Source organism: Bos indicus, chromosome 19 (genome assembly GCF_029378745.1).
Source record: "Bos indicus isolate NIAB-ARS_2022 breed Sahiwal x Tharparkar chromosome 19, NIAB-ARS_B.indTharparkar_mat_pri_1.0, whole genome shotgun sequence".
Lineage (NCBI taxonomy): Eukaryota > Metazoa > Chordata > Mammalia > Artiodactyla > Bovidae > Bos > Bos indicus.
Window position 1 is genome coordinate 42,198,873 of NC_091778.1, and position 11,796 is coordinate 42,210,668.

General features: G+C 39.7%; 1 protein-coding gene across 1 annotated transcript; it reads right to left on the bottom strand.

Moving 5' to 3' along the window:
• Positions 1–4,543: 4,543 nt before the first annotated feature.
• KRT27 (keratin 27) lies at positions 4,544–10,025 on the bottom strand. The gene is made up of 8 exons (XM_019980628.2): positions 9,582–10,025; positions 9,005–9,087; positions 8,062–8,218; positions 7,648–7,809; positions 7,439–7,564; positions 5,535–5,752; positions 5,298–5,347; positions 4,544–4,752 (listed from the first exon to the last, which is right to left on the bottom strand). The coding sequence occupies exons 1-8, from the start codon at positions 10,023–10,025 to the stop codon at positions 4,610–4,612; spliced, it is 1,383 nt and encodes a 460-aa protein (XP_019836187.2). The 3' UTR covers positions 4,544–4,609.
• Positions 10,026–11,796: the final 1,771 nt, after the last annotated feature.

An 11,796-nucleotide genomic window follows, 5' to 3' on the forward strand; every position in this document is an offset into this window, starting at 1 on the left:
CATGGTGTTATGTTGTAATTAAGCAAACAGACTCTGAGCCAGACTGCCTGGATTAGCATTCCAGCGACTCCAGTTATTAGCTGTGTGACCTTGGGCAAATTATCTAACCACTCTCTGCTTCAGTGTTCTTATCTGTAAAAAGAGGGTGTTAATATAATCTACGTCATAGTGTTGTTGTGAGAATTAAATGCTTAGAGCAGACTGTGGACTTCCCGGGTGGTGCCAGTGATGAAGAACCCACCTGCCAATGCAGGAGACATAGGAGACTTGGGTTTGATCCTTGGGTTGGGAAGATTCCCTGGAGGAGGGCACAGCAACCCACTCCAGTATTCTTGCCTGGAGAATCCCACGGACATAGGAGCCTCGTGGGCTATGGTCCATAGTGTCACAAAGAGTCAGACACGACTGAAGCAACTGAGCTTCATGCATGTGCAGAATAGACCCTAGCACATAGCAAGTGTTCATTATCATTATTTTGATCTTTTTTCCCCTGGAAGTTGTGTTAAAAAGTCCTGGATATATGTTTGGTTTCATTGCCTGTTGCTTTTGGTATCAAATCTGAGAAACCATTGCCAAGACCATGTCAAGAAGCGTTTCCTTATGTTTTCTTTGAAGAGTTTTATAGTTTCAGGTCTTGATATTTATGTCTTTAATCCGTGTTGAGTTGATTTTGTGAATAGTGTCTGATCAGTTCAGTTCATTCGCTCAGTCATGTCTGACTCTGTGATCCTATGGACTGCAACATGCCAGGCTTCCCTGTCCCTCACCAACTCCCGGAGCTTGCTCAAACTCATGTCCATCGAGTTGGTGATGCCATCCAACCATCTCATCCTCTATGAACAGTATGAAAAGTGTACAGTAGGGGTCCAATTTTATTCCTTTTACATGTAGATATTCAGTTTTCCCAATACCATTTGTTGAAAAAACTGTCCTTTCCTGATTATGTATCCTTGGCTCTCTTGTCAAAAATCAGTTGACTGTATACATGTGAGTTTAGTTCTGAGCTCTCTATTCTGTTTCAATGGTTTAAGTCTGTCTTCTCCCCTCCCACTATACTGTTTTTTTTCCCCCCAATTGCAGTAAAATACACAAAACATAAAATTACCACTTAACCATTTTATGGATATAGTTCAGTGATATTAAATACATTCATTCACAATGTTTGCAACCAACATCCATCTCCAAAACTGTTTTCGTATTATAAAACTGAAACTCATACCAATTAAACAATAACTCCCATTCCCTCCTCTTCCCAGCACCTGGCAACCACATCCCTACTAACACTTGTTATTTTCTTTTTTTTTTTGACAGTAGTCATTCGCTTGCTTATGAGGTGGTACCTCCTTTCAGTTTTGATTTGCATTCCCTAATGTTTAACTTATATGCAGAGTACATCATGAGAAACGCTGGACTGGAAGAAACACAAGCTGGAATCAAGATTGCTGGGAGAAATATCAATAACCTCAGATATGCAGATGACACCACCCTTATGGAAGAAAGTGAAGAGGAACTCAAAAGCCTCTTGATGAAAGTGAAAGTGGAGAGTGAAAAAGTTGGCTTAAAGCTCAACATTCAGAAAACGAAGATCATGGCATCCAGTCCCATCACTTCATGGGAAATAGATGGGGAAACAGTGGAAACAGTGTCAGATTTTATTTTTTGGGGCTTCAAAATCACTGCAGATGGTGATTGCAGCCATGAAATTAAAAGACGCTTACTCCTTGGAAGGAAAGTTATGACCAACCTAGATAGCATATTCAAAAGCAGAGACATTACTTTGCCAACAAAGGTCCATCTAGTCAAGGCTGTGGTTTTTCCTGTGGTCATGTATGGATGCGAGAGTTGGACTGTGAAGAAGGCTGAGCGCCAAAGAATTGATGCTTTTGAACTGTGGTGTTGGAGAAGACTCTTGAGAGTCCCTTGGATTGCAAGGAGATCCAACCAGTCCATCCTAAAGGAGATCAGTCCTGGGATTTCTCTGGAAGGAATGATGCTAAAGCTGAAACTCCAGTACTTTGGCCACCTCATGCGAAGAGTTGACTCATTGGAAAAGACTCTGATGCTGGGAGGGGTTGGGGGCAGGAGGAGAAGGGGATGACAGAGGATGAGATGGCTGGATGGCATCACTGACTCAATGGGCGTGAGTCTGAGTGAACTCAGGGAGTTGGTGATGGACAGGGAGGCCTGGCGTGCTGCGATTCATGGGGTTGCAAAGAGTGGGACACGACTGAGCGACTGAACTGAACCTAACTGAATGATTAGTAAAGTTGAGTCTCCTTTCATGTGTTTATTGGCTACTTATATATCTACCCTAGTGTTTTAATTATAGTAACTTTGTAATATATTTTGAAATCAGGAAGTGTGATACCTTCAGCTTTGTTCTTTCCCAAAATTGTTTTGGTTATCAAGAGTCTTTTGTGTTTCTCTATGAATTTTAGCATTTTTTTTCTATTTCTGTAAAAAAATACAGTTGGGATTTTGATAGGGATTGTTTGAATTTGTAGAGCATGTTGGTAGTAGAAACATTTTAATAATATTAATTCTTCCAGTCTGTGAACTTGAATGTCTCTTCATTTATTTGCCTCTGCTATAATTACTTTCATCAATATTTTATAGTTTTCAGTGTACAAATATTTTAGCTCTTTGATTAAATTTATTGCTAGATATTTTATTCTTTTTTATGCTATTGTAAGTAAGATTGTTTATTTTTTTTGGATAATTTGTTTGTACATAAAACTATAGCTGATTTTTTAAAAACGTTGAGTTGTATCCTGCAACTTTGCTGAATTCATTAGTTCTAATAGTTTTTTGAGGAAGTTTTTAGGGTTTTCTATATTTAAGATTATGTCATCTGCAAGCTGAGACAATTTTGCTTCTTCCTTTTGGATTTGGATGCCTTTTATTTCTTTTTCATACCTAATTGCTCTGGCTAGGACTTCCAGTACTGTATTGAATAGAAGTGGCAAGAGTAGACATGATCTTAGAAGAAAAGATTTTTGTTCCTGATCTTAGAGGGAAAGCTTTAAGCTCTTCACCATTGAGTTTGATGTTAGCTGTGGGACTGTCATGTATAGCCTTTGCTGTGATGGAATACATCCTTCTATACCAAATTTTTTGAGTATTTTTAACCTGAAAGTGTTTGAGTTTTGTCATATGCTTTTTCGGCCTCTATTGAGATGATCATATGATCTTTATCCTTCTTTCTGTTAATGCGATGTGTCATATTTATTGATTTGCATGTATTGAACCATCTTGCATCCCAGGGATAAATCTCACTTGATCTTGGTATATGACCTTCTTAATACACTCTTGAATTTGTTTGCTAATATTTTGTTGAAGACTTTTGCACCTATGTTCATCAGAGATATTGATCTATAATTTTATTATCTTGTAGTGTTTTTGTCTTTGGTATCAGGGTAATGCTGGCTTTGTAAAATGAGTTTATAAAATTTCTCTCTTATTTAATTTTTTGGAAGAGTTTAAGAAAGATAGGCATTGATTCTTCTTTAAGTGGTAGAATTCACCAGGAAACCGCCTGGTCATGGGCTTTTCTTTGCTGAGAAGTTATGATTACCAATTCAATCTCTTTATTCATTATTGGTCTGTTCAAATTTTATATTTCTTCTTGATTCAGTCTAGGTAAATTGTATGTTTCGTGCTGCGATTCATGGGGTCACAAAGAGTCAGACACGACTGAGCGACTGAACTGAACTGAACTGAACAATTTGTTTCTTGTAAATTATCCATTTTGTTGGTATATAAATATTCTAATATTTTCTTTTTTTATATTTATTTTATTTGTCTGCACTGGGTCTTAGTTGCAGCATGGAAACTCTTAGTTGAAGCATGTGGGATCCTTGAGCAGGGATAGAACCTAGGCCTTCTGCATTGGAAGCATGAAGTATTAGCCACTGGACCACCAGGGAAGTCCCTCTAGTGTTTTCTTATGAGCCTTTGTATTTCAGGCATCTGTTGTAATGTCTCCTTTTTCACTGATACTTTTATTTATTTGAGTCCTCTCTTTTTTTCTTGGTTAGTCTAGTTGAAGATTTGTCAATTTTATCTTTTCAAAAAAACCAACTCAGTTTTGTTGACCTTTTCTAATGTCATTCTAGTCTTTACGTCATTTATTTCTGATTGTTCAATTCCTTATATTTCTACTTCTATGAGCGTGTTGCACTCAGTGATTGGATTTTATTAACTGTTTTACTCTTACTGTTGGTATATGCTCAACAAGTATTTACTGAAGGAAGGAAGGTTTAAAATTTGACAAAGATGTGAAAAAGACACCAACTAGTTTTTTGCTTATTAAACTTAACACCTAACTTGTGAAGACCATTGCCTTAAAGAGAAGAAATTAAAAACAAATTCAGTTTCTGTGGGGGGGGGGTATATTTAAAATGCAAAGACTGACCAGAACCAGTGAAGATGACTTGCAACAGGAAGAACTTTTATTGAAACACCACCACAGAGAAAGTCAAAAGAAATGTTACTACTCTAAAAATAAATGTTTTTAAAAGTTCATTGGAAGAAAAGCAGAGAAGTGAGGGCTCTTATTTAGGAACCTAGCTTTGATTTGATATTTTGATTTAGGGGCATCCTTTTGGGCTCAGGAAGGCACCCTCTGTTCACTCTTCACGTTGTTGACTTTGGTGGGCTTCTCTTCCACACTGTGAACTCTAGAGGACAGAACTTTGCCACGAGGATCTATTTCTTCAACAATTGTTTTAACCACGGTGGCTTTAGATGGATCTAAAATGACATATATACTGCAGTAATATGGATACAACCAGAGATTATCATACTAAGAAGTAAGTCAAAATAACAAGGACAATGCATATGATATCACTTATGTGTGGAATCTAAAAGATGATACAAATGAACCTCTCTGTGAAATAGAAACAGAATCAGGGATACAGAGAACAGACTGGTGGTCACCTAGGGGGAGGGGTTTGGATGGGTGGATTGGGAGGCTGGGCTTGGCATATGTAAACTTTTAAATGCAGAATGGATAAACAAGTTCCTACTGTATAGCATGGAGAATTATATTCAATAATCTATGATAAACCATAGTGGAAAAGAATATTAAAAAAGAATATGTATATATATATAATTGAATCACTTTGCTGTACAGCAGAACTTAATACAACATTGCAAGTCAACTATACTTCACTTTTAAAAAGGAAAAAAGTAAAATGAGATATGAATTGTTAGAATTTATCAAATTCATAAAGGGGAAATAACTCATTCCTTGAAACATATGCAAATGTTGAATGTTCAACCCAGCTTTTGTTTACCTTTTATCTGATGTCCTGGCCCACCATAGCCTTTTGATTTAGCGCAAGAGCTGTAAAAATATAAAGTATGTATTAAATATTTGACACTGTTTTGCAAGAAACTGATTTAAGATGGGAGATAACTGAACTCTTAACACTAAGAGTTTATGTACACATGACCTAGATCATAGATACTTTGGATTTCAAAGAAGTCTTTAATAACCTTAAAATAGTTTTTTCAGTGTAAATAGTACTTACCCATCCTCTCCATCTATCAGGCGGCAGTAGGTCTCGATTTCTTTTTCTAGGTGGACCTTGATGTCCAGGAGCTGTTCGTATTCCAGTTTCTGGCCCTCGGTCTCGGTCCTGACCTGGTGCAGCTGCTCCTCCAGGGCTCCGATCTGAGCCTGGATCTGGGCCAGCTGTGCACAGTAGTTGCCCTCCGTCTCCGTCAAGGAGCACTCCAGGGAGTGTTTCTGAGGATCAGTGAGACATAATTTAGTAGCTGATGTCACTGTTTTAGGATATGGCAAAGCACTTAAGAGATATTGAGAGAGTTATCCTTATATAATAACCGTATTCCTCTTGTTTAATACTAATTGTTGCCCTTATTAGATGTCATACTATTTTTAATCTATTGGAGAATAGTACAGTTGGTGGTAAATGCTATTCATATCCCCAAGAGTGTTAGAAAAATTGTTTTCTCCTAGGACACAGTCTAAAGATCTGTCCCCTCTCACTTACCCTGTGCTTTGGTACAGTTTGCCACTGTTTCCAGGAATTAAAGTCCCCCTACACTTTGCGAACTCATTTCTAATCATGTGGCAGCTTTGTGTCATGAGGATTATAGCTCTTATATTAAATAAGTAATCCTGGGATTTCCCTGGTGGTGCAGTGGTTAAGAATCTGCCTGACAGTGCAGAGGATGTGCCACAACTACAGAGCCTGCACTCTGGAGCCCATGCTCTGCAACAAGAGAAACCGCTGTAATGAGGAGCCTACACACCGCAGCCAGAAAGTGGTCCCTGCTCGCCACGAATAGAGAAAGCCCATGTGTAGCAATGCAGACTGAAGGCAGCTAAAAATATATTTTAAAAAAACTTTAAAAAAGTAATCTCTGCATAAATTTTCTGGAAGTAAATGATCTCAAGAAAAGAGTGGTCTTCCTAGGCTTTAAATAGTTTGATTCATTGGCTTTATGGGTGCTTGCTATAATTTTACATGGGATGACAATGAGCGTGTTTTGTTCTTGTACCTGCAAGAATTTTACATATGTTTATAGCCTCTTCTGGAAGTTTACTAGCCATAGTAGAAAAACTATAGACTTGGGAGTTAGAAAATTTGGAGAGAAGTTCTGGTACCTTTGTATCTGACTGTGGGACTCTTGGAAAATTGCTTAACTTCTTTGAACCTCAGATTCTTCTCTTGGAAATAATAACATGAAATATAAAGTCTGGTCTGCCCAAGCCCCAGGGTTATTGTGGACTCATGTAGGTGAAAGTGCTGGGCAACACTTAATGAAAACGGTTATTATTAATATTATTGTCATGCATGTTGAGCTTTATGGGCAGCCTTCATGCCTCTACTTTGCTTGTTTATGTCACTTAAAAGGGAACCTGTGAGTATTCCAATTAAAATTAAGTGGCCCAAAGGAATGCTAGATAAAGAAACTAGGATGGGTGCAAGTGTGTTTTCGCATTCCCTGAACAGTGATTTTTGATCTTTTGACGTGGGAGAGAAGACTCAGGGTAAAAACTGTTTTCTTCTTTTTTTGTTATTAATTTTTATTTATTTATTTGGCTATGCCAAGTCTTAGTTGTAACATGTGGGATCTTTAGGTGCAGCATGTGGGATCTAGTCCCTTGACCAGGGATGGAACCTGGGCTCCCTGCATTGGGAGTGCAGAGTCTTACTTAGCCCCTGTTTCTTTTTGAGTACCTAAAAAATCATTGTATTTTTTAATTCTAACATTTCACAATTATTAGCATCTTGGTATAATTTTCAGGCCAAAGATATTCCACTGTGAAAAATGCAAATGTATCTTACTTCAGGCAGAGTAATGACTGGATAAAAATGAAAATTAATAATAACAGGTGGCGGAAAAACTCTGATTTTTTTCCCCTCAACTTCTAGAGCAACTCTTTGGTGTCATTTTTACTTACTGTTGCTAAAAGAGACTGAAGTTCAATCTCCAGGGTTTGAAGATTACGTTTCATCTCAGTCAGTTCATTCCGAGCTGAAGTGGTGGCGCCAGCATCATCAGAAATCTGCTGCTGCAGCGAAGCGCTCTGAAACGTTATGAGCCTTGTTATGAGCGATGCTTGGATCAGCACCGGGTGCCAAGTCAGCGCATCCCTAGCTTGCTTTTTACCTTTTCGTTGAACCAGGCCTCCGCGTCCCTGCGGTTCTGCTCCGCCAGGGCTTCGTACTCAGCCCGCATGTTGTTCAGCAGAACCGTGAGGTCCACGCTGGGCGCCGCATTCATTTCCACGTTCACATTGCCTCCGGCCGCGCACTGCAGAGCCTTCATCTCCTAAAAGAAACCATGTTGGGATCGGTATATTTCTGAAGGAGCCAGACAGACACGATCCATATATATAGTTAGAAACTTCTGTTAGGGTTTCTTTGGAGGGAGATGAACAGAAACATTTCAGACCATCTAAGCCATATGGAGAAATCAACAAATTCTTTCTTGAATTCAAGATATTATATTTGTCATCTGAAATGTATTTTTAAACATTGGGAGGAAGGCAGGCTGTAAAATCAGGGGGGAGAGACCACCTACCTCCTCGTGGTTCTTCTTGAGGTAAGCCAGCTCCTCACTGAGTGTCTCCAGCTGAATCTCTAAGTCCGTTCTGCACAGAGTCAGTTCGTCCAGGACCCTGCGCAAACTACTGACATCCGCGTCCACGCTCTGATGGAGGGCCTGTTCATTTTCAAACCTTAGAAAAATATTTGAAAGCGTCATCACATCAGTCATCACCTTTTGTGTTAAGTCGCTCAGTTGTGTCCCACTATTTGCCACCCTGTGGACTGTAACCCTCCAGGCTCCTCTGTCCGTGGAATTCTCCAGGCAAGAATACTAGAGTAGGTAGCCATTCCCTTCTTCAGGGGATCTTCCCAATCCAGGGATTGAACCTGGGGTCTCCTGCACTGCAGGCAGATTCTTTACCCTCTGAGCCACCAGGGAAGCCCCATCATCACCTTTTAGGTCATCATAAAACTCAAGCTAAGGGACTTCCCTGCTGGTCTCCTGGTTAAGACTCCGCACTTGCACTGCAGAGGGTCCCATCTCTGGTGGAGGAACTAATTATCTTACATGCCACAAGCCATGGCAAATAAAATAAAATAGAATAAACTCAAAGTAGAAAGGATATTTAAAAAGGTTAAGGCAGAAACTGTATAAAACAAAACAAAACACCCTTCAAACTAAGCTTTTGAGTCCAACTGTTAAAATATACTCCAAACTTCAGGTAGATTATTCATAATCATAAAAATAAATAAATTTCTTTGACACAAGAGAATGAGAAAACTCAAAATTCCCTTTTGTATGACTTTGACATTCATTTGTGTCAGTCCCCCAATAAAATATATAATTCAGTGAGTCATTCGAACACGCATTTGGTTTAAAACAAATAAACTCAAAGAATGGAGGTGACCTCAAATAGCCTAAATAAAAGAGGGAAAGGCTTAGGCAACTGTTTTGGTTTCTTTTCAGCCCCACTTACTTTAGTCTGAAGTCATCAGCTGTGAGCCTTGCATTGTCATTTTGCAGGACAATATTGGCATTGCTTGTTGTTGCAGAAATTATCTGATCAATGGAGAATTAGTTATGAATGAGGAAATATTTTTAAAAATTCAGATTTCCTTGAAATAAAGTCAACTATAAAATTATAGCAATATTTTTGGCATCCTGTCTCTAATAAGAAGATGATTCTTGAAAATGGAAAATTTAAGTATAGCCTCTTTTACTCTCTATCTTACCCATTAAAAAAGAAAAAAACTTTCTATGGAAAACTTTCTATGTAAATATATAACTGGAGACATTGGGCAGTTTTTGATATTTTAGTATTTCTGAAAGCATAAACATGTATACCACATACCAGATGATGAGTAAGCCAAGTTTGAAGACCAGAATTTTAATATAATAATTTTAATATTAATATTAAATATTAGTTTTAATATTAATAAACTACCGAAAATTAGCAGCTGAGAGCAAAGCCTTGCTGTGATCACTTAGGCATCTGTGCCTGTGTGGCTAATTACCCTTACAGGTACTAAACCTCATGGCACTGTGTTTCTTACCTGGTTCCTAAGGTCGTCAATCACTGTGAAGTATCTGCTATAATCGTGATCAAGACCACGGCAGGAACCAGGCCCAAATTTCTCATACCAGCCCTTGATCTTCTGCTCCAAGTCGGCGTTGGCCTCCTCCAGGGCACGCACGTTGTCCAGGTAGGAGGCCAGGCGGTCGTTGAGGTTCTGCATGGTCACCTTCTCATTGCCAGAGAGGAGGCCATGTTCATTTCCAGTGAAGGCCGTGCAGGAAGCACTTCCTCCGCCCAGTCCCCCGCTGTAGCTTCCCGCAGAGGAGCTGCCTCCAAAGGCGCAGTTGAAGCCGCTTCCAAAGCCTGGCACACTGCCTGTGCTGCCGACCCCAAAGCCGGCTCCCCCACCGGAGAGCCGCACAGAGCCAGCTCCTCCGCAGGAGCCAAGGCGTCTGGATGCAGAAGAAAAGCGCACGCTCATGGTGTCTAGACTGCCCTGCTTGTTCCTGGAGGTAAGCTCTGATGGCAAATGTCCTACTGAAACAGTTTCGTGTACCTTTATATACACATTATCAGGGTGTTTCTTGGTGAACTCTGCTACCCATAGCAAAATGTTGTTTGTCAGCTCATCTGAAGTATTCATAATTAGGTATTTTTTTCTTAAATGAATGCCTTTACCCTAATGTGTACATTCTGTAGGTGGATAGTTGCCTTGGGGTTATTTGTTATCTCCAAAATGAGAAAGGGAGGAGTATTATCAAGATTATTATAGGGATGCATTTCAAATTTAGCATGAGTAATCCTTCCTGTCTTCCAGGCCTTAGGACTATAAAGTTCCTATAAGAATAAAATAGTGTGACACACAAGTTTCTTTTTCCCTTGCTCAAAGCAATAACTTTGCTTTTTCTCTAGTAAGTGAGCCATCATAGTCATGGTTTTCTATAGATAATCATGATCCTTTTGGATAGATCAAAAATAATTTCAAGAACCAGTGGGTTCATGGTACCAGAGGAAGAAGTCCAGGTACAAAATGAAAATTAAGGAATTAAATGGGCTTTTCTTTGAAGACAGATAGTCTTCTCTTGATTCTTATCCCTCCTAAGTTACATCTTTATTGGTTTTCTGTCTAAGCTCTTTTCTAACCAGGTTAAATAACAGTATTGGCATTTTTAGGGCAGTGAAACTGTTCTATGTGGTATTATGTTGGTGGATACATGTCATTATACGTGCGTCAAAACCCATAGAATGTACAACACAAAGAACGAACCTTAATGAAATGGACTTCAGTTCAGTTCAGTCACTCAGTCGTGTCCCACTCTTTGCGACCCCATGAATCGCAGCACGCCAGGCCTCCCTGTCCATCACCAACTCCTGGAGTTCACTGAGACTCACGTCCATCGAGTCAGTGATGCCATCCAGCCATCTCATCCTCTGTCGTCCCCTTCTCCTCCTGCCCCCAACCCCTCCCAGCATCAGAGTCTTTTCCAATGAGTCAACTCTTCGCCTGAGGTGGCCAAAGTACTGGAGTTTCAGCTTTAGCATCATTCCTTCCAAAGAAATCCCAGGGCTGATCTCCTTCAGAATGGACTGGTTGGATCTCCTTGCAGTCCGAGGGACTCTCAAGAGTCTTCTCCAACACCACAGTTCAAAAGCATCAATTCTTCGGCACTCAGTCTTCTTCACAGTCCAACTCTCACATCCATACATGACCACAGGAAAAACCATAGCATTGACTAGACAGACCTTTGTTGGCAAAGTAATGTCTTTGCTTTTGAATATGCTATCTAGGTTCGTCATAACTTTCCTTCCAAGGAGTGTCTTAATTTCATGGCTGCAGTCACCATCTGTAGTGATTTTGGAGCCCCCAAAAATAACGTCTGACACTGTTTCCACTGTTTCCCCATCTATTTGCCATGAAGTGATGGGAACAGATGCCATGATCTTCATTTTCTGAGTGTTGAGCTTTAAGCCAACTTTTTCACTCTCCTCTTTCACTTTCATCAAGAGGCTTTTGAGTTCCTCTTCACTTTCTGCCATAAGGGTGGTGTCATCTGCATATCTGAGGTTATTGATATTTCTCCCGGCAATCTTGATTCCAGCTTGTGTTTCTTCCAGTCCAGCGTTTCTCATGATGTACTCTGCATATAAGTTAAATAAGCAGGGTGACAATAGACAGCCTTGACGTACTCCTTTTCCTATTTGGAACCAGTCTGTTGTTCCATGTCCAGTTCTAACTGTTGCTTCTTGACCTG

Coding starts and splice junctions, on each gene's coding strand:
- KRT27 (XM_019980628.2), bottom strand. CDS start 10,025: ATGAGCGTGCGCTTTTCTTCTGCATCCAGACGCCTTGGCTCCTGCGGA. Junction 7,565..7,647: donor AGGCCTGGTTCAACGAAAAG/GTAAAAAGCAAG, acceptor ATAACGTTTCAG/AGCGCTTCGCTGCAGCAGCA. Junction 5,348..5,534: donor CTGATAGATGGAGAGGATGG/GTAAGTACTATT, acceptor ATATTTTTACAG/CTCTTGCGCTAAATCAAAAG.